This window comes from Pantherophis guttatus, chromosome 16 (assembly GCF_059756535.1).
Source record: "Pantherophis guttatus breed Tessera chromosome 16, ASM5975653v1, whole genome shotgun sequence".
Classification (NCBI taxonomy): Eukaryota; Metazoa; Chordata; class Lepidosauria; order Squamata; family Colubridae; genus Pantherophis; species Pantherophis guttatus.
The window spans coordinates 11,859,490-11,880,802 of NC_142078.1; the positions used below are offsets into that span (position 1 = coordinate 11,859,490).

At 45.5% G+C, this 21,313-nt stretch overlaps 1 protein-coding gene across 1 annotated transcript; it reads right to left on the minus strand.

Moving 5' to 3' along the window:
* Positions 1-2,699: 2,699 nt before the first annotated feature.
* On the minus strand, positions 2,700-20,072 carry TRAF1 (TNF receptor associated factor 1). Its single transcript, XM_034416636.3, has 9 exons — positions 19,614-20,072; positions 15,863-15,947; positions 14,582-14,680; positions 13,765-13,881; positions 13,498-13,563; positions 11,585-11,995; positions 10,294-10,471; positions 9,375-9,523; positions 2,700-4,489 (listed from the first exon to the last, which is right to left on the minus strand). Exons 1-9 carry the CDS (start codon positions 19,817-19,819, stop codon positions 4,271-4,273), a joined length of 1,530 nt encoding a protein of 509 aa, XP_034272527.2. The 5' UTR covers positions 19,820-20,072; the 3' UTR covers positions 2,700-4,270.
* Between the last annotated feature and the right edge of the window lie 1,241 nt (positions 20,073-21,313).

Below are 21,313 nucleotides of genomic sequence, written 5' to 3' on the forward strand. Positions count from 1 at the left end.
CCGTGTTCCCCAGGTCACGTCATCCCCTTTTGCGACCTTCCGATAAGCAAAGTCAACGGGGACGGACGGACGGACCAGATTCGCTTAACAACCGTGTGACTCGTTTAAGGACTGCCTTGATTCAGGGGGTTGGACTAGAAGACCTCCGAGGTCCCTTCTCCAACTCTGGATTGGAGGGTTGTTCTGGATTGGATTGTTATTCTGTAGATGGTCTCCAGAAGTTGGGAATGCTCAATCCATGGAAGTTTTGAAGAAGACATTTGACAACTATTTTTATATGGTCTCCTACTTCAACAGGAGAAAGACCTCCGAGGTCCCTTCTCCAACTCTGTTATTCTGTGGATTATCTCCAGAAGTTGTGGTTTTTAAGAAGAGACTGGACAGCCATTTGTCTGAAATGGGATAGGGTCCATTTTTATATGGTTGAGCAGAGGGTTGGACTAGCAGACCTCTGAAGGTCCCTTCCTACACTGTTATTCTGATTGTTTTCTTCCATATTATCCCACCCCAGACCACTGTCTGGTGGGTGGGCTGCGTCAACTCCCACCCTCGACATTTCGCTCCCGACCAAATCTGCTGTCACAGCTTTGCACCAGATTGGCATCGTATTGTTTGACTGAGCCTGGGAGTGAGTTCAGACATTTGAAATCGGGGTTCTTGGACACACCTGAAAAAATGACTATCGTGCAAACTTTGGATCTAGGTTTTTGGGTGGGAATTCTCCCAGTGCTTTTTTTTTTTTTTTTACTTGTAAGGAAAATAGCAACCGGCAGCAACGAGGAAGACATAATAGAGGTGGACCTCGACTTACAATCGCAATTGAGCTCAGAATTGCTGTTGTTAAGTGAGAAAACGAGTTTAAGTGATTTGGTTCCATTTGACGACTCTTCTCGCCCACATTTGAAGACTTTATACAAATGGTTGTCCGATGCCTTCTTCAAAACCTCCAGGGTTTTGCACCCACAACTTCTGTGGAGACAATCCACAGAATAATAGAGTTGGAGAAGGGACTTTAGAGGTCCTCTAATCCAACCCCCCCCCCCAAACAGGAGAGACCCTAGCCTATTTATCCAATCTCTTCCAGTTCATGACATTTACAGCAAATTCCAGGTTGAGTTTTTTGGACTTAACGGTTCCAAAGCAAGAAGCAAGCCATGCCTTTCCTGGCACAGCTTCTCCTTGCTGGCCCTGACAAAAAAAAATATATTTTCACCACTTTTTTTTTTTTCCAGGCAGTTTTTTTCCAAGGATATGAACTTTGCTGTGAGTCATGACGGAGCAATGGTGAGCCGTGACACAGTTATAAAGAAATGCAGTGACTGCCTATCCTTCTCCCTCTTCCTCCTCTTAATGCCTTTTGCAGAGGCAGGTGGCCAACTCAACAAGTTTTAATGCCTCCTAGGAGGGAGTGCTTTACTTTTGACAGAAGGAATAGAATAGAATAGAATAGAATAGAATAGAATAGAATAGAATAGAATAGAATAGAATAGAATAGAATAGAACAAGCAATAAGAATAGAATAGAACAAGCAATAAGAATAGAATAGAATAGAACAAGCAATAAGAATAGAATAGAATAGAATAGAACAAGCAATAAGAATAGAATAGAATAAAATAGAACAAGCAATAAGAATAGAATGGAATGGAATGGAATGGAATAGAATAGAATAGAATAGAATAGAATAGAATAGAATAGAATAGAATAGAATAGAATAGAATAGAATAGAATAGAATAGCAGAGTTGGAAGGGACCTTGGAGGTCTTCTAGTCCAACCCCCTGCTTAGGCAGGAAACCCTACACCACTTCAGAATATTAGTTATTATTTTCACCAGAGGTGAGCAACCTGCAGCCTTAAAGCCACAATCCGTCCTTGGACTCATTTTATGCAGTCCTTAGTAATGTCTGGGTCATTTTGCGGTCAAATGGCAAGAAATGATTTCACTTGCAAAGAAATCCGTCCTAATCAGTGGCGGGTTGTTACCGGTTCGTCCCAAGTCGGGCGAACTGGTAGCGACGGCGGAAGGAGGGTCCGCCCACCCGCCCGGACATCTCTGCACCTGCGCAGAAGCTTCTGTGAATGTGCAAGTGCACGCACGCCCATGAGGGAACCGGTAGTGATGGGATTTGAATGCCACTACTGGTCCTGATCACAAGCATTGCCTGTTGCATTTCTTGAACTTAGAAGAGAGAGAAAAGCGGTGGGATGGATGGATGGATGGATGAATAAAGGGAAGGGAAGGGAAGGGATAAAGCAGGAGGGAGGCAAGTAAGGAAAGAAAGACAGAAGGAAGAAAGGAATCAAGGAAAGGAAAATGAAGGGGAGGTGGAAGGGGAGGGGTCAGGAGGAGAGGGAAGGGAGGAAGGAAGGAAGACAGGAAGAAAGGAAAGAAGGAAAAAAGGAAGGAAGGAAAGAAGGAAGGAAGGAAAGAAGGAAGACAGGAAAGAAGGAAGGAAAGAAGGAAGACAGGAAGGAAAGAAAGAAGGAAGACAGGAAGGAACGAAGGAAAGAAGGAAGGAAGGAAGAAAAGAAGGAAGACAGGAAGGAAGGAAAGAAGAAAGGAAGGAAGGAAAGAAGGAAGACAGGAAGGAAGGAAAAAAGGAAGGAAGGAAGGAGAGGGGAGAGAAGGGAGGGCATGGGCATGATACAATACGTTCCATCCCAGCTGCGTATTTTTAAAGGAAGCTCTGAAATTAGTTCTTCAGATGCACGTTTAATCTGTCAGTTCAATAAACTAAACACCGTACACAGTTAGGACTTCGGCTTTGCTACCATTTTCAGTCCATTCATTTTTTTAAAAAAAAAATTAACGACGTAAACGTTGCACTCCGGACCAAAAGAAAACAACAAACAAAAAATGTAAATGTGATATTTCTCACACGCTGCACACCCCAAATTTGGCACTCGGCAAAATGTTGTCTTGTCGCCTTACCATGCCGGTTTGAGGCTTTGGCAAAAGAAAGGAAAACAGCTTTTAAACACGACACAAGAGATGAATGTCCCGTCACTGTGGACTTGGACTAGACAAGGAACAGGGTTGGAGACAAGAAAACGGCACACGCACAACTCAGCTCCAGGGTGGAGCCAAATCAGTTTTCAACCATGGGGCTCCATCAGTCCTTTTGTGGAGCCAAACCAGTTTCATTGCAGGGTTAAATCAGCCCTTTTGAAGACCCAAATCTTTAATTATAAATATGGTTAGAATTATTTTGTTGTATTAAGAGCCTCGGTGGCGCAGTGGTTAGAGTGCGGTACTGCAGGCTCCTTCTGCTGCCTGCAATTTGGCAGTTCAAATCCCACCAGGCTCAAGGTTGACTCAGCCTTCCATCCTTCTGAAGTGGATAAAATGTTAGTTAGTTTCATTAGTTTCAATGTTTTAGATTTTGGGCCACAGTTATATAATTTTTTTAATAATTTTAAGTTTTGTATTGGTATGTGTTTTAGTTCTGGCTGTGCACCGCCCTGAGTCCACTAGGAGAAGGGCGGGATATAAATTGAATAAAATAAAATAAATAATAAATAAAATGAGGACCCAGATTGTTGGGGACAAGAGGCTGACTCTGTAAACCGCTTAGGGCTGGAAAGCATTGTGAAGCGATATATAAGTGCTATTGCTAGCCCTTTCCTTCCTTCCTTCCTTCCTTCCTTCCTTCCTTCCTTCCTTCCTTCCTTCCTTCCTTCCTTCCTTTCCTTCCTTCCTTCCTTCCTTCCTTCCTTCCTTCCTTCCTTCTTTCCTTCCTTCCTTCCTTCCTTCCTTCCTTTTCTTTCCTTGGTGGTGCAGTGGTTAGAATGCAGTATTGCCGGCTGATTCTGCTCACTGCCAGGAGTTCGATCCTGACCACCCCAAGGTTAACTCGGCCTTCCATCCTTCCGAAGTGGGTAAAATGAGGACCCAGTTTGTTGCGGGCAATAGCCTGACTCTGTAAATTGCTTAGAGAGGGCTGTAAAGCACTGTAAAGCGGTATATAAGTCTAAGTGCTGTTGCTATTGCTATTATTCTTATTACTAGTCGTATATGTGTTATTTTTTTCTTTCTTTTTTTGTAAAATGGTATGCCCGGACAATACACTGTATTCAAAATACTTATATATAAATTTAAAAAAAACCTTGAATATATATATATAAAAGAAGAAGAAGAAGAAGACTCAAATGCTATTATTGGAGGGCTGGAGCAGCTCTTTTGCAGAGCCAGATTCAACCGTATTGCAAAGCCCTATCAGTGCTTCTCACAGCCTTTCAATATGCCCTCACCGAGGAAAGGCGAGGCAGGTTTCACGAACTGGTTTCCACGATGCATTTCAGGAACAAGGTGCCTTCTTTCAAATAAGTATATTTCGGGGACTGTAACTTGACCAGAGGAACGAATCTGGAGAAGCCACTGGCCTCGTTCAGGTCAGTCTCTGGCTTCTGAAAGGAGACGGAGGTAGGATCCGGCTGGAGAGAGGTCACCAGGTCGTCTCCGTGATCTTGGCTGAGCAAGATGAAGGTGATCTGCAAGGCAGCAGAGAGAGAGAGAGAGAGAGAGAGAGAGAGAGAGAGAGAGAGAGAGAGAGAGAAAGAAGTTAAGTTAGCTTCTGGGATAGGAAGAAAGGTTTATATTTTATTTATTTATTTTTATTTATTTCTTTGTCAAGAACGGATAGTAATAATAATAATAATAATAATAATAATAATAATAATAATAATAATAATAATAATAATAAACCGCATGAAGGCAAAAATTCAACATGTTACCACCAACAGCAAATGCCGCCTCTGCAATGAGAAAGATGAGACAGTCGACCACCTGATCAGTGGGTGCAGCAAAATTTCACAAACTGACTACCTACAACGCCATGACCGTGTTGCTAAAATCATTCACTGGAAATTGTGCCAGAAGTTTGGATTTGAGTACAGCAAAAACCACTGGGAACATCAGGTTGAGAAAGTTTTAGAGAATGAGAAACTCAAGATCTTGTGGGACTTTAGGATTCAGACTGACAGGCACTTGGTCCACAACACACCTGACACAACAATAGTTGAAAAGAAAAAAGTATGGTTCATTGACATTGCAATACCTGGTGATGCACAGATTGAAGATAAGCAGCAAGAAAAAATCACAAAGTACCGGGATTTGCAAATTAAAGTTGAGCGACTGTGGAAAAAGAAATCGTGTGTTGTCCCGATTGTAATTGGAGCCCTTGGAGCAATACCCAAAGGGCTACCCCGCTATTTAGAAATTCTAAATTTACCGGACTTGAACATTTTGACTCTACAAAAAACCACCTTACTCGGAACAGCTTACATCCTCCGACGATACCTTAACAGTTCCTAGGTCCTTGGTTAGGACTCGAGCTTCTGAGCTATTAACCAGCCTCAAAGGCTGTGAATCTCACTAAAGATTTAATAATAATAATAATAATAATAATAATAATAATAATAATAATAATAATAATAATAATAATAATAATTCTTTGCCTGTAGCAAAGAACTGGTGGGATCATGAGCCTGAAAAAGTGGTCGAAAATGAGCATGCAAAACTACTGTGGGACTTCCGAATACAGACTGGAGCAGTTCACTTTAAGCTTGTATCTATTGTGTGCTCGCGTATTGTTGTGGTTGAAGCTCGTCTTCAAAGAACAGGTTGGCTGGTTCAAGGAGCAGAGATTCTTCCCGTATCTCAAGTTCAACAGATGGAGGAATTCTTGCGGTTGAACAAGAATGTGAGGACAACATATCTCAAGGCCAATTCGTTGGAAAGACTTCCTGGAGGGGAGAGAACAGCCCACCCGAGCAGGCTCCTTGCTTTTGCAAGAAGCCTGCTCCATGGAATGGACCGTATGCAATCTGGATACGGTCCATTCCATGGGATGCTGTTATCTCATCTCACAAAGCTTCTGCGTAGTTGGCAAGGAAGACTCTTTTCTGTCCTGAACTTATAAACCTGGGCTCCAAAATTCAGCATCTCTCTCTCTCTCTCTCCATCAGCTATAACTAACTCCTCCACGTTTCTCAGAAAGATCAACAATGTGTTTGATGAGCCCGTTCTCAAAATATTCAACCTAGTTGGAATGTTTGTATATCAAAATAAAATAAAAACTTATTACAAAAAAAAAATATTCAACCTAGTCCTGAACGAGTTGTTAGTTGCAACGTCATGTCTGACCCATCATGACCCCATGGAAATTGTTCCTCCAGGCCTTCCTGTCCTCTACCATCCTCTGGAGTCCATTTAAGCTCACGCGGACTGCTTCAGTGACTCCATCCAGCCACCTCGTTCTCTGCCGTCCCCTTCTTCTTTTGCCCGCAATCTTTCCCAGCATTGGGCTCTTCTCCAGGGAGTCCTTCCTTCTCATTAGGTGGCCCAAGTATTTGTGCTTCATCTTCAGGATCTGGCCTTCGAAAGAGCAGTCAGGGTTGATCTCCTCTAGGACTGACCGGTTGGATCTCCTTGCAGTCCAAGGGACTCACAGGAGTCTTCTCCAGCACCAGAGTTCAAAGGCCTCCATTCTTTGACGCTCAGCCTTCCTTATGGTCCAACTTTCACAGCCATCCATTGCAACTGGGAAAACCATCGCCTTGACTATACGTACTTTTGTTGGCAGGGTGATGTCTCTGCTTTTCGTTTTCCTGAACGTCAAAGAGAGGCCAGTAAAATGGAGCGGGAAGTCCTCCCTTCTTTACAGCAAAGGGGCAGGAGAAGAAGGATCAGGAATGTACCTCCTCCTCCCCCCAATCCCCCCCCCATTTTTACAAAGGTATTGGCTTTGGCGAGGTCCCAATGATGCTCATCCCACCTGGACCAGTCGTGAAGGGGTCTCTTATGGTCTTTCATGGGATAGGAAGAAAAGAATTTTTGTGAAAGAGTGGTCAGGTTCATTAAGAAAAGATTGGACACCCGTTTGTCTGGAATGGAAGAGGGTCTCCTGCTTTGAGCAAGGGGCTGGACTACAAGAGGTCCCAGCCCTATGATTCTATGATTTAAGGAATTTCATGAATACCTAGTAGTCTAAAGAAAAGAAGAATTAGGGGTGACATGATAGCAGTCTTCCAGTATTTGAAGGGGCTGCCACAAAGAAGAGGGGGTCAAATTATTCTCCAAAGCGCCAGAAGGCAGGACAAGAAACAATAGATGGAAACTAATCAAAGACAGAAGCAACCTAGAATTAAGGAGAAACTTCCTAACAGAAAAGTACAATTAAAGGGAACATTAGGACAGGGATGGTAGGCACGCTGGTGCTCTTATGGACGCCCCTTACAGTCCTCTTAGGAATGGGATGAGGTCAACAGTAGACAGTTTTAGGTTAAAGTTTTTTTTTTTAATTTGATTTATATGCCGCCCTTCTCCGGAGACTCAGGGCGGCTTACAATGTGCTCAGCAATAGCCTTAATCCTTTTGTATATTTATACAAAGTCAGCTTATTGCCCCCACAACTGGGTCCTCAATTTACCTACCTTAGAAAGGATGGAAGGCTGAGTCAACCCTGAGCCTTGGCGAGATTCGAACCTGCAGTAATTGCAGGCAGTAATTGCAGGCAGCTGTCTTAATAACCAAGGGTTATTATTTGGGGTTTTTTGGGATGAAACCACAGAATCAGGTAGTGCATTCCAGGCTCTGTTACTCTGTTACTGAAGTCATATTTTCTGCAATCGAGTTTGGAACGGTTTACCTTGAGTTTACCTTGAGTTTGTATCTATTATTTGCTCGTGCGGGTTCCAGACAGATGAGCTGTATTCAAAAATCTTCCTCAGACCCCCCCCGTCCCCCCCCCTGCACCCTAATGAATTCGGGCTTCAAAACTCTCTAAATTCACACCTGCAAGAGTTGGGTTACTCCCCTGCTGGCGATGTTCCTTGCATTGCTGTGATCCCATTCTGTTTTATTTATTTTATCTTGTCTCTTGGGTTTTTGGTGGTGGTGTTATTTTTTTTTTTTTTTAACGACTATGTCAAGCTGGTCAAGGAGCGGAAGAAAAATCCAAAACACTTTGCCTTTGATTTGTCATTGAGGGATTTCCAGGAATTTTGCCAAGTTCTGCTCGAAGGCTCTTTGGCTTTCACAGGAGACGGTTCTATGAAAAATCTTAACCGTTTGGTGTTTATTTTCTTCAGCCCGGCTTTCACAATTAGATTGCTTTTTTTAAAAAAAAAAACTAGGGCTTGCCATGCATTTTTATTTGTTTCCCCTTGTTGTTATTATGAGTTTCCTTATATTTTTTTTGCCTCTCGTTATAAATCAAGAAAGGGAATGATGCACAATGGTGTAGTTATTCTCTGGATATTTTTGAACAACTGCTGGCTTCCTCCATCTAAGAGTAAAGCAGTATTTTCTTCATTTTTTAAAAAAAATTTGATTTATATGCCGCCCTTCTCCGGAGACTCAGGGCGGCTTACAATGCGCTAAGCAATAGCCTTCATACTTCTGTATATTTATACAAAGTCAGCTTATTGCCCCCACAAACTGGGTCCTCATTTTACCTACCTTAGAAAGGATGGAAGGCTGAGTCAACCTTGAGCCTTGGCGAGATTCGAACCTGCAGTAATTGCAGGCAGCTGATGTTAATAACAGGGTGCTTTAGACCACTGTACTACCAAGGCTCTTTTCCCCTCCTAAGCCTCGTTTGACTGCTTTCCGCTGATCCATGGAGGTGTGTGCTGTAAAACCCAGCTAGCCCACGCACCATCTCAGACTAGAATACAGAATAACAAAGTTGGAAGGGACCTTGGAGGTCATCTAGTCCAACCCAGACCCAATACCATTTCAGATAAATGGTTGCCCAGTTTTTTTCTCCTCCAGTGATGGAGCATCCACAACTTCTGGAGGCAAGTCATTCCAGTTCTGTGGGCATGGCTTGGTGGGTGTGGTGTGGCTTGGTGGGCGTGGCAGGAGAAGGATCCCACAAAATCTCTATTCCTACCCCACTCTGGGACCAGCCAGAGGTGGTATTTGCCGGTTCTTGGAACTACTCAAAATTTCTGCTACCGGTTCTCCAAACTGCTCAAAATTTCCACTACCGGTTCTTCAGAACCTGCTGGAACCTGCTGGATTTCCCCCCTGGAGGGGAGGGGAGGGGAGGGGAGGGGAGGGGAGGGGAGGGAAGAGAAGAGAAGAGAAGAGAAGAGAAGAGAAGAGAAGAGAAGAGAAGAGAAGAGAAGAGAAGAGAAGAGAAGAGAAGGAGGAATGGAATGGAATGGAATGGAATGGAATGGAATGTAGAGTAGAGTAGAGTAGAGTAGAGTAGAGTAGAGTAGAGTAGAGTAGAGTAGAGTAGAGTAGAGTAGAGTAGAGTAGAGTAGAGTGGGATGGGATGGGATATAGAATGGAAAGGAATGGAATGGAATCCTTTCTTCCTTGGTACAGTTTCTCTTCATGGTGGCAACAACAGGCCTCCGTTACCTTGTGCGTGAAAGGCCAAGGCAGCAGCGAGTCATATTCCCCTTTGAGAAGTATGATGAAGAGCGAGATGTGGGTTCCTCTGCCTCTGCCTTCTCCATTCAGGTAGATCCTCATGCACAGTTTGTAGCCATATCGGGAAGTGTAAAATGCTGAAAAGAAGGAGAACGTGGAAGTTAAGAAGCCGTTTTATATGGGGATGAGACGAGGAGGAGGGTGGGGGAGGAGAGGGAAGGGAAGGAGAAGCAAGGAAGAGAGGGAGGGGAATTGGAGGGGAAGGAAGGAAAGGAAGGACTGATGGGGAATTGGAGAGAAAGGGAGGGAGGAAGGAAGGAATGGGAATTGGATGGGAAGGAAGGAAGGAAAGGAAGGACTGACGGGGAATTGGAGAGAAAGGAAAGGAGGGAGGGAGGAAGGAAGGAAGGAAAGAATGGGAATTGGAGGGGAAGGGAGGGAAGGGAATTGGAGGGGAAGGAAGAAAGGAAAGGAAGGAAGGACTGACGGGGAACTGGAGAGAAACGAAGGGAGGGAGGGGAAGAGGAAGGGAGGAAGGAAGGAAGGAAGGAATCGGAATTGGAGGGGAAGGAAGGGAGAGAGGGGAATTGGAAGGGAAAGAAGAAAGGAAGGAAGGAAGGAAGGAAGGAAGGAAGGAAGGAAGGAAGGAAGGAAGGAAGGAAGGAAGGAAGATTTTTTCACCCTCAAATAAAGGCTCAAAAAACATGAGCATCTTTAAGGAACAGCAGAGAGATGCCCAAAGTCCTCTTGACTATTTCAGCCTGCCTGGTCCTAATACTGACTCCATTTCTGAACCACCACCCTTCTCCAACCTGGCGCCCTCAAAATGCACGGGATTGTGACTCCCTCCAAGAGCTAAAACCCCTTTGGATGGTTGGAAAGGCTGGCTGTGATGCGAGAGGCTCACCCGGCGACTGGAAGCTGTGGATCTTGCCACAGATGGCTTCGTAGCATTTCTGATGAACGTCCGTGATTTTCCAAAGGAAGACGCCGTCATAAGAAGCTTGCTCGGACGAGTGGAGTCTCTTCCCCAGCCCGATGAGAGCGGCGTCTTTCTGTGCCAGGCATCGCTGGAGATCAGCCATCTTCGAGAGGAAAAAAATTCGGTTTTTTAAAGGGTTTACCTAGCAGAGATAAAGGGCTGTTTTGTACAGGTGGTCCTCGACTTATGACCCCGATGGGAGTTCCAGTGTAAAAGTTCCCCTCGCACATATGTGCTAGTCGTTCCCGACTCTAGGGGGCGGTGCTCATCTCCGTTTTAAAGCTGAAGAGCCAGCCCTGTCCGAAGACATCTCCGTGGTCATGTGGGCGGCATGACTCAATGCCAAAGGCGCACGGAACGCTGTTACCTTCCCACCAAAGGTGGTGCCTATTTTTCTACTTGCATTTTTTTTTACGTGCTTTCAAACTGCTAGGTTGGCAGAAGCTGGGACAAGTCACGGGAGCTCACCCCATTACGCGGCACTTGGGATTCGAACCGCCGAACTGCCAACCCTTTCGATCAACAAGCTTAGCGTCTTAGCCGCTGAGCCACCGCATCCCAGGGATGCGGTCATCACTGAACAGATTTTTTTTTCCCTTGTGCTAATCAAGCTATGCTGAAAACGAAAATGAAAGTAAAGCAGGCTGTTTGCTGTTTGCTGCAGCAAGGCAAAATTGCTGGGAGGCAGAGGCAGAGGCAGATTTCTTTTTCTTGTTTTCCTCACCAAAAAATGGTAGGTGCGTCTTACACTCCGAAAAATACAGTATGCATTAGGAATCTTCTCAATTAATTATTAGTATTTGCTTGGAGTTAAATAAGGGTCAACAGAATTCAAGGGGAGTTAGACTTAGTTCATTTTTTTTTTTAAATTTGATTTATATGCCGTCCTTCTCCGGAGACTCAGGGCGGCTTACAGTGCGTTAAGCAATAGCCTTCATACTTTTGTATATTTTTTTATATAAAGTCAGCTTATTGCCCCCACAAACTGGGTCCTCAATTTACCTACCTTAGAAAGGATGGAAGGCTGAGTCAACCTTGAGCCTGGTGAGATTTGATTTTACTTTAATTGCAGACAGATGGTGTTAAATTACAGTGCTTAGTCTGTTGAGCTATCCAGGCTCCTTTGTGACTACATAGGGATTCTAGGCTGATCTTTCTTTTGACTCCACCCCCAGATTCTGCTTACTCCTTCTCCTACACCTCCCCACTGGCTTACCTTCAGCTCTAAGCCACGAATCATATCTTGGTCAAGGCCCCTCTGTCCACGGAAAGCCAGGATTTTCTGCCGAGACGTAGCCATCTCCTTGCTCAGCACAGAGGCGATGTTCTCAAAGACCTGCAGCTTGGTCTCCAGCCAAGAAACCCTCTTCACTCTCCTCAAGAGGGTGCACCAGCTCACCTCCCCCTCCTCCACTGGCGATGCAGAAAAGGGCCTTTCTCCCCCAGGATCCTGAACTTTCAGGGTGAGAGGAGCCTTCATCCAAAGCTTGGCGTCTATCAAAGGTGAGTTGCACAAACTGCCTCTCGGGGATGAATTGCCCTTCAGGTGTTTGACATACTGGAGCATCAGCAACAGGTGTCTTCCTGCAGCATTCTTCTCGTGAACTTTTTGATCTCCTGCACTGCCCTATTGGGAAGAAACATGGCACCTTTGACAGGAGAAGGACTCATGCTTTGGTCCTGTTTGACGACTCTTCAGCCTGGAATCTGTCAAAGGGACCAGCTGGAGTGTCCACACCTTGCCAGAGCTCCTGTACTCATCTCAAATGATCTAAGCCCCAGAATGTCACTGCGTTATTTTATTTGCCAGCTGAACTCATCATTTCTGGACTGTCAGACTCTCCGTAGCTTTGCCAACTTCTTATCAGTAAGCTACGTGTTTCCGTATCCACCCACATTCCTTCACTTGCTTCTCACACTCTTTCCTTTGTTCTCTTTCCAGCAAGGTCCGGCTGAGATAGCTGGCAAGAATTACTTTCAAAAATGTAGCAATTAACTTTTCTTAGTTAGTGAGGTGTTTTATTTTCTTTATAACAAATAAATGAGTTTTATTAGAAACTTTTCTTCGCGTTTCTTTTTCAGAATATTGCAACAAGGAATAAGCCTCGATTCATCTCCTCTAATTAAACCAGGGTGATTAGTCCCAGAGCCAAACATGGGATTAATAAATGCCCTGACACAGAACTCACTGTAACAGCATTGCTAAACAAGCATTAAGAGTTGTAAACCTAATCTTGCGAAGCTTCTTCTCCGGTAACATTGTACTGCAAACTAGGGCATACAAAACCTTTGCCAGACCAATTCTCGAATACAGCTCGTCTGCTTGGAATCTGCACTGTATATCAGACATTAACACAATTGAGCGAGTCCAGAAATATTTCACAAGAAGAGTCCTCCACTCCTCTGCTCACAGTGGAATCCTTATGCCACCAGGTTTGAAATTTTGGGCTTGGACAACCTAGAACTACGCCGCCTACGGTCCGACCTAAGTGTAGTACACAAAATTATCCACTACAGTGTACTTCCGGTCAATGACTACTTCAGCTTCAGTTGCAATAATACACGAGCACACAATAGATACAAACTCAAGGTAAACCGCTCCAAACTCGACTGCAGAAAATACGACTTCAGCAACAGAGTGGTCAATGCCTGGAATGCACTACCTGACTCTGTTATTACATCCTCAAACCCCCAAAACTTTAACCTTAAACTGCCTACTGTGGACCTCACCCCATTCCTAAGAGGTCTGTAAGGGGGCGTGCATAAGTGCACCAGCGTGCCTACCGTCCCTGTCCTAATGTTCCCTTTAATTGTACTTTTCTGTTGGGAAGTTTCTCCTATTCTAAGTTGCTTCTCTCTTTGAATAGTTTCCATCCATTGTTTCTTGTCCTGCCTTCTGGCGCTTTGGAGACTAATTTGACCCCCTCACCCCATTCCTAAGAGGTCTATAAGGGGGTGTGCATAAGCGCACCTGAGTGCCTACCATACCTGTCCTACTGTCCCCATTTATTCATATCCATTTCCTGTATTCATACCCATGTTGATACTTATTCTTGTTATCTCGTACAAGTTTGACAAACTAACTAACTAAATAAATAAATACTGATGCTCACGGCTTCCCAGCCCTACCTTAAACAAGCATCCAATCCTGGAAAATCGGCAACCTTCATCCCTGGGGCCAAGTCCTGAAGGATTCTGTTCAGAAAAGGATAGGCAAAAATGGAAGGAAAGATGAAAGAGGTAAGTGGATGGTGAGAGAAAGAAGAGGACGGACGGACGGACGGATGGATGATAGACAACAGATAACAAACAGATACAGAGATATCAAGTCGCAAGACGGAGATGTGGACGTATGCAATTGAAATACAGAAAATCAGACAAATTTAATGGCAGGACCTGATGTTCATTCCTGGAAGTCTCGGGATTATAGGCAGCATTCGGATCCATCAACATCCTGCACACCGCTGCCTGACCATAATTGACCAGGACGTATTCACACATACGGCGATGATCCTGCAAGATACGTTTTTGCAAAAAGTTTACCCCTAGAGAAAAGGAATTTGATTTTGATAGGAATTTAAGAGCATCTACGAGGAAGGGGAGATCAAAAAACATGTGCATAAAAAGAAGCCTTCCATCCTTCCGAGGGGGGTAAAATGAGGACCCAGATTGTTGGGGGCATTGTGAAGTGGTATATAAGTCTAAGTGCTATTGCTATTCCTTCCTTCCTTCCTTCCTTCCTTCCTTCCTTCCTTCCTTCCTTCCTTCCTTCCTTCCTTCCTTTCCTTCCGTGGTGCTGTAGTTGTTAGAATGCAGTATTGTAGGCTGAGTTGCAAACTGCCATGCGTTTGATCCTGACCAGCTCAAGGTTAACTTAACACACTGTGAAGTGGTATATAAGTCTAAGTGCTATTGTTATTGCTACTGCTATTGTTTTTGCTCCCTCCCTCCCTCCCTCCCTCCCTCCCTCCCTTCCTTCCTTCCTTCCTTCCTTCCTTCCATGGTGCTGCAGTGGTTAGAATGCAGCATTGTAGGCTAATTCTGCCAACTGCCATCAGTTCGATTCTCAACCAGCTCACGGTTGACTCAGTTTTCCATCCTTCCGAGGTCAGTAAAATGAAGACCCAGATTGGAGAATGGATCTCCCAGATCCATTCCGTTCTTCCTCAGCATGCAATTAGCCAGTCCCCAGCCAATATGTCTTCTCCCTTACTTCCAAATTGCTCAGTGGACCCCTCCAGATGCATCCTGGTATCCCACAATGCACGGTAAATTCCGGAACCTCCTTGTTCAGGGTGGCCTTGCTAGGACTCTGGAAGCAAACAAGGACACACATCAAATGTCAGCACGATGAACTCTTGCAATACCATGATTTCTTTAGCTATGGAAAGCTGAGTTAAAAACACGATGTTGTGGCCCGCCAGCTGCCAGCAGAGCTGGCGGCACACTCGGACGATGAGGAGGTTGGGGAGGAACTTGGGCCGTTTCTGGAGTCTGGGGAAGGCTCTGATGGATGCTCTGCGTCTGATGCAGAGATAGAGCCAGGGTCGTCCGACATTTCCCAGCCACCTGAGGCAGCTGCTTTGGAGCTGCTGAGATGAGTGAGGAGGAGGAAGAACAGCTGGGGCCTGTTCCAGATGCACGTATGCGCAGAGCAGTTAGGAGAGGAGAACAACGGAGGACAAGGAGTTGACTTGGGAAGCAAAGCACACATGGATGCTGAATGGCCCCTTCCTGGCTGGGGAATAAATAGAAGGGGAGTGGTTGTCGTAGGAGACAACCGTTCGTATTTCTGAAGATTTTGCTCATTGTGTTTCGAGCTACAGAGACTGCTTGCCAGAACTTAATTTGCAGCCTTTCGGCTGGGAGCTCATGGCCTTGCAATTATCGGAGCCCAGGGCCTGGCAATTATCGCAAGGAACTGATAAGGTCTGTTACTGCAATTAACTCCTTGAAGGACTATTGCCTGGAATTTTTGGTGGGTGAATGCAATTAATTCACAAGAGGTAAATAAAGAGGAGTTTTTCGTGACCAGGAGTCTGTTTCTTGCTTCTGCTAAGGCTGGGTCAGAACACACGAGTAGGCAGGTTCACAAAACTTGTGAGGTTATAAACCTGGGTTGATGAGCTCCAGGGGCTGGAATTGCCCATCTTCAGGCCAAAACCATGGTTTGAAAAATGGGGGCTGAAATGAAATGGAGCCAGCTTTAGCGAGATCCAATAAGACCATATTTAAATTCCTTGATTGTTGTGACCCAGGCCCAGGTAGGTAGTATTAGACATAAACAGTTCCAAAACAAACAGACTTTATTAGAACAGCTGAGAATTAACTCATTCTGAACAGAATCTTAGCTAGAGGTTCTCCCGAACCTCTGCGAACCCACAGCAGCCCACCCCTGGCCATGACAACACCATTTTGTGAGAGTTTGTCAACTCTCCCCTGGTGCAGGTTACACATAACGGAACCATTGCAAAGTTCAATGGAAAGGACATACCTGTTCTTCAGATAGTAAATTATCTTCCCCGGCAAGTTCCGAATCTTCCTCTTTACAATCCTGGCAAACGGGGTTGCTATTATTTCTGAGCGAACAGGGAAAAAAAGAAAAAAAAAAAGAAAGCAGTTCCCAAGAGATTCAAATTGGAATCTTCCCAAGGACAATTGGAAAGGGCTATTTTAGTTAAGTAGGAAGAATCAGAATCGAGCCGAGGGGGCGCAGTGGTTAGGGTGCAGTACTGCAGCTACTTCAGCTGACTGCTAGTTCAGCAGATCAGCGGATCAAATCTCACCGGCTCAAGGTTGACTCAGCCTTCCATCCTTCCGAGGTGGGTAAAATGAGGACCCAGATTGTTGGGGGCAATATGTTATTTAGTATACTGTCTTTGGTGTAATCTGCCCAGAGTCCTCAGAGAGTGGGCGGCATAGAAATATGAATAATAATAAAAATAAAAAATAGGTCAGATGCTACACCTTTTCTATCCTGTTCTACGGAGCAGAGAGTTGGTCTCTGGACAAAAGAAAACCACTTGAAGAGACCAGAAGCATTTGGAATGTGGATTTACAGGCAGCCGTTACGTATAAACTGGGGTTGACAAAATCAGAAATGAGGAGGTGATAAGCCGCCTGGGAAAAGCCAAGGGAAATAATCAAAAGCCATTAAAAAGCTAAAGTTAGAATATTTTGGACATGGGATGCGACACCTGGAAAAATGACAGCATCCTTCACTTAATCCTCCAAGGAAAGATTGAAGGCAAACGAGGTCCAGGCAGAAGAAGATGATCATGGCTTCCAAATCTAAGGGACCGGTTTGGACAAAACTCAGCAGCACTTTTTCATGCGGCTGTTGATAAAAATAGGATCGCCAACATGATCGCCAACGTCCGATGATGGATATGGCAGAAGAAGAAGGAAGAATTGTAAGATTCTCACCCTCTCTTTATTTCCAGATGAAGGCAAAGAAAAACCATCCATAGATGCTAAAGCAATCCTTGCCTCCCAGGTAAAATGGCCTCAAGTAACCTCAGTTAGAAGACGGAGGCAGGTTGAATGGACAGGATTAAGGATTAAATCAGGAAATGCAAAGCCACACAGAATTTACATTTTCCACACCTTTCCCCAAGATTAGCCTTGACTCCGATCATCACCCAGGAAACACAAATAGGGACAATCTATCTAAACTAATCAAATAACCCCACCAGGCACCCCAATCTCAATGGTCCAAAAGAGGTAAAATGAGGACCCAGATTGTTGCGAGCCAGAGGCTGACTCTGTAAACTGCTTAGAGAGGGCTGTGAAGCACTGTGAAGCAGTATATAAATCTCAGGGCTATTGCTATTTCTCCCTTCCTCCCTCCCCTTCCCTTCCCTTCCCTTCCCTTCCCCTTCCTTCCTTCCTTCCTTCCTTCCTTCCTTCCTTCCTTCCTTCCTTCCTTCCTTCCTTCTCTTCTTCCTTCTTTCCTTATCTTCCTTCCTTCCTTCCTTCCTTGGTGGTACATTGGCTAGAAACAAGGATTGCAGGGTGATGCTGCCGACTGCCAGCAGTTCGATTCTGACCGGCTCAAGATTGACTCAGCCTTCCATCCTTCCAAGGTGGGTAAAATGAGGACCCAGATAGTTGGGGGCGAGAGGCTGACTCTGTAAACCGCTTAGAGAGGGCTGTAAAAGCACTGTGAAGCGGTATATAAGTCTAAGGGCTATTGCTATGGTGGAAAAGCAGACAGTGCTTTGGACAAGGATGGCCGGTGGAAAGATAACGGGTTTTTTTAGTTCACCAAGAAAGCCTGGTTTTGTTTTCCTTGCTTTAATCTAGTTTAATCCACTCGATGGGGTTGCTATGAGATTAAAGCAGAGAGGAAGCAGAATGAATTGCCTAATAACGTAGTACGCGTTTCTATGACGTCTGCAAAAACCAAAACAAACTATTGTTTAGCCTTTCCAAAGTCATCCTAAGGTTTGTCAGAAGAATTATCCTTCTGGGTTCAGTTCCAATATAAATAAAGTTTATATATAATGATAAAAGCGACACGGTGGCTCAGTGGCTAAGACGCTGAGCTTGTCGATCCGAAAGGTCGGCAGTTCAGCGGTTCGAATCCCTAGTGCCGCGTAATGGGGTGAGCTCCCGTTACTTGTCCCAGCTTCTGCCAACCTAGCAGTTCAAAAGCACCTAAAAAATGCAAGTAGAAAAATAGGTGGGAAGGGAACAGCGTTCCGTGCGCCTTTGGTGTTGAGTCATGTCGGCCACATGACCATGGAGACGTCTTCGGACAGCGCTGGCTCTTCGGCTTTGAAACAGAAATGAGCACCGCCCCCTAGAATCGGGAACGACTAGCACAAATGTGCCAGGGGAACCTTTACCTTTAGACATTGGCAGTTGATGCATGCATTGGGGTTTTATGGGGGGCCCTTCTCAAATATCTCTGAATTTTCTCCTCCAACTTTTAAAAAACCATTAGGGCGATCACAGAAGAACCAATCTTCTGTGGTGGAACCAATTCTTGGTTCTGTTGGCCACCATATGCCCAGCCAGCCAGGATATGGAGCTGGGAGCAGCTTGAGGGCTTTTGGCTAACAGGAGCCCTTCTACAATTCTTCCCTACCTCAGTTCAAGAGCAAGAAAATTGATTAGGGGGCTGGAAGCTCAAACATATGAAGAACGGTTGTAGGAATTGGGTATATCTAGTCTAGTGAAAAGAAAGACTAAGGGGGGCATGATAGCAGTCTTCCAGTATTTGAGAGGCTGCCACAAAGAAGAGGGGGTCAACCTATTCTCCAAAGCACCTGAAGGCAAGACAAGAAGCAATGGATGGAAACTTATCACGGAGGGCTGAAGAAGCTTCTTGGATGAGAAGCAAAACGTCTTCAAAGTAAAACTAGAAAGTCCAGATGCCTCATGAAAAAGCACCTTTGGGAGAACCATGACTTGGATGACTGAGAATCTTTACAGACATTTAATCAAGGGGACATTACCAGTAAATTAGAATTAAGGAGAAATTTCCAGACAGTGAGAACAATTAATCAGTGGAACGGAAGTTGCCTCCAGAAGTTGTGGGTTGCTCCATCATTGGAGGTTTTCAAGAAGAGATTGGACAGCCATTTGTCCAAAATGGAATAGGGTCTCCTGCTTGATTAGAAGACCTCTGAGGTAGAACAGAATAGAATAACAGAGTTGGAAGGGACATCCTCTTCCAGCTCTGGGATTCTGGTATTCTACTTAAGTGGAGCACGCCATCAGATCCATCCAAAGCCTGATTAGTCTAACAGCTTTGATCCCAAACCTTCTGATTCCGTTACTCTGTTACTTTCTCCCAGCATCCCGGTCCACCCTATGGTCTAGTTGAAGGAGAATAAGGTGAGACGATCCTTCTCCATCCAAACTGAGGCGGGGAGTAATGGATGTTTGAAAGATTCAGTCGCTCTCGCAGGAGGCAGAACAGCTGTCCTGACTTCATTCTCAGCTGGCAGATGCTGATGTCAGTCACGGATGAGATCTTGTCTCCATCTTTTGAACAGGATGCGCGCCTCCTAGACAGGTAAGCTAATGGACTCTCTAGCTTTCTCCATTCATCATTCCCCTCCCTTTTGACCGCCCCATGCCTCTCCCCCTAGGTTATCTCCACTCCCCCCATGTCTCATTCTCCCTCCTCTTCTCCTGACTGCATCTCCTTTTTTCCCCCACCCTACGTCTCTGCCCCCCTCCCTCCTCTCCCACTTCATCACGTGTTCCTCTCCCTCTTGCAAAAGGAGACTCACCGTATCATCCAGGTTAGGCAGGCTGTGTAATAGGGGTTCCTGCGGAGATTTCTCAGGTCTTCCTGCAGGAAGACCGTGCTGTGACTGCAGAGGTCTTTCGGCTCCCCAGTATTGGCACAGATGCAAAGCGGGTTGGTGCCATCCAGAGAGGAGCTGGCTGGTGGGGGAGGACCACAGCTGCTACTGCTTCTCTGTCTGTCTGCCATCCGCAGCAGCTCCTGTACAACGAGAGAGAAAGAGAGAGGGGGAGGGAGGAACTAGGGACTTCAGATCAACGTCGCGCTGCTGGCAACGCTCAGGAAGAGACCCCTCCCCAAGGACCAAAGTGTCTCTCTGGCCTGCTGGGTTGATTTGAAAGCCAGCAAGATTTCATTCCTTCCAAGGATGCTGGGCTGGGCTGAATGGAGCCCAGCAGAAATGTTTGAGGCAGCTGTGACAGGAAGTTACAGAGCCAGCCTTTGAATTCCCCCGAAAACACAGCGATGATGATGATGATGACGACAACGCAGTGCAGAGGGCAGGAAAGGCGAGCCAGCGAGCATGAATCAAGGGCCACAATATCCAGCGAAACCCATTAAAAAAAAGAGATTCCTCTCCATTGGATAGGGAGAGACTGGGGTGGGGTGGGGTGGAGTGGGGTGGGGGTCTTAGGCTTTGCAGAGGGAGGAGATAAGGAAGGATTTTGACCTGTTCCCAGGCTCACCTTTACAAGTAAATCAACAGCTTGTTTAGCGACCGATGGTACGACAAGAGTGGAAAAAGTGACTTATGACCGTTTTCCATCCTTACAGCCGTTGCAGCTTCCCCGTGGTCACGCGATTGAGATTCAGATCACTGGCAACTGGCACGTACTTATGACGGTTGCGGTGTCACCTGATCCCCGTTTTGCGACCTTCTGGCAAGCCAAGTCCAACGGGGAAGCCGGATTCACCGTGTTGCCGGTTTCACAACCACATCTGCGGCAAGAAAGATAGTGAAATAAGAGGGGGGAAAATTGCACTGAACTGTCTCACTTAGCAACAGAAAGGTTGAGCCCGGTTGTGGTCATAAATTGAGGACTGCCTGTGTCAAATGAATAATGCCGAGATGTGGGCGTACAAATTCAACTTTGTGGACTGGTCTCCTGGGGGAGGTTGGGGGCAGGATTTTTCATCCTATGAAAAACAATTCTCCTCTCTCCCCCTCCCCTCCATGTCTTGGGGGGGGTCCCTTCTGTCCCTCCTGCGACTTGGTGCCCCAAATCCTCCCATTATCTCTACCGTAGTAGCTCTTAGGCTGACCTATTTTCTCAGCACAAATGGAGCTTTTGGGTATTGAAACGAGCCGGAGAGCCGTTAATAATATTGATAAAAGCTGGATCCGGTGAAGTTTGTTCTTATCTCCGAGGCTTCGGCTCCTTTGACTTCATTAGCCCCAAATGAGCTTTCCGAGGGCAGCTGGCAGATATAATCCAAGCCAAGCTGTTCGAAGATGAGAGTTGAGCTGTTTTGTTTGGCTTGAACTGATCACTGAGCTGATGCTCCTAAGAGCTGTTTGCTCTAGGAGGTTGTGCAGACGCCCGCAAGGTTTTTTCATATATGTAAGATGTCCGATGATCTGTTTGCCTAAATGGTTTATCAATATGTTTTATGTATGCAGTTGGTTTTATGAACTATTCATTGACTAATTCTCCTCCTCCTCCTCTTCCTTCTTCTCCTGTC

What these genes read in the sequence shown, in the direction of transcription:
- TRAF1 (XM_034416636.3), bottom strand. Translation starts at nt 19,819, where the DNA reads ATGGCAGACAGACAGAGAAGCAGTAGCAGCTGTGGTCCTCCCCCACCA. An exon ending in ATTTACTATCTGAAGAACAG is followed by an intron (nt 14,681 to 15,862) that starts GTATGTCCTTTC and finishes GTTTGCTTCCAG; the next exon opens with AGTCCTAGCAAGGCCACCCT. An exon ending in TTCGTGGCTTAGAGCTGAAG is followed by an intron (nt 10,472 to 11,584) that starts GTAAGCCAGTGG and finishes TTCCTCTCGAAG; the next exon opens with ATGGCTGATCTCCAGCGATG.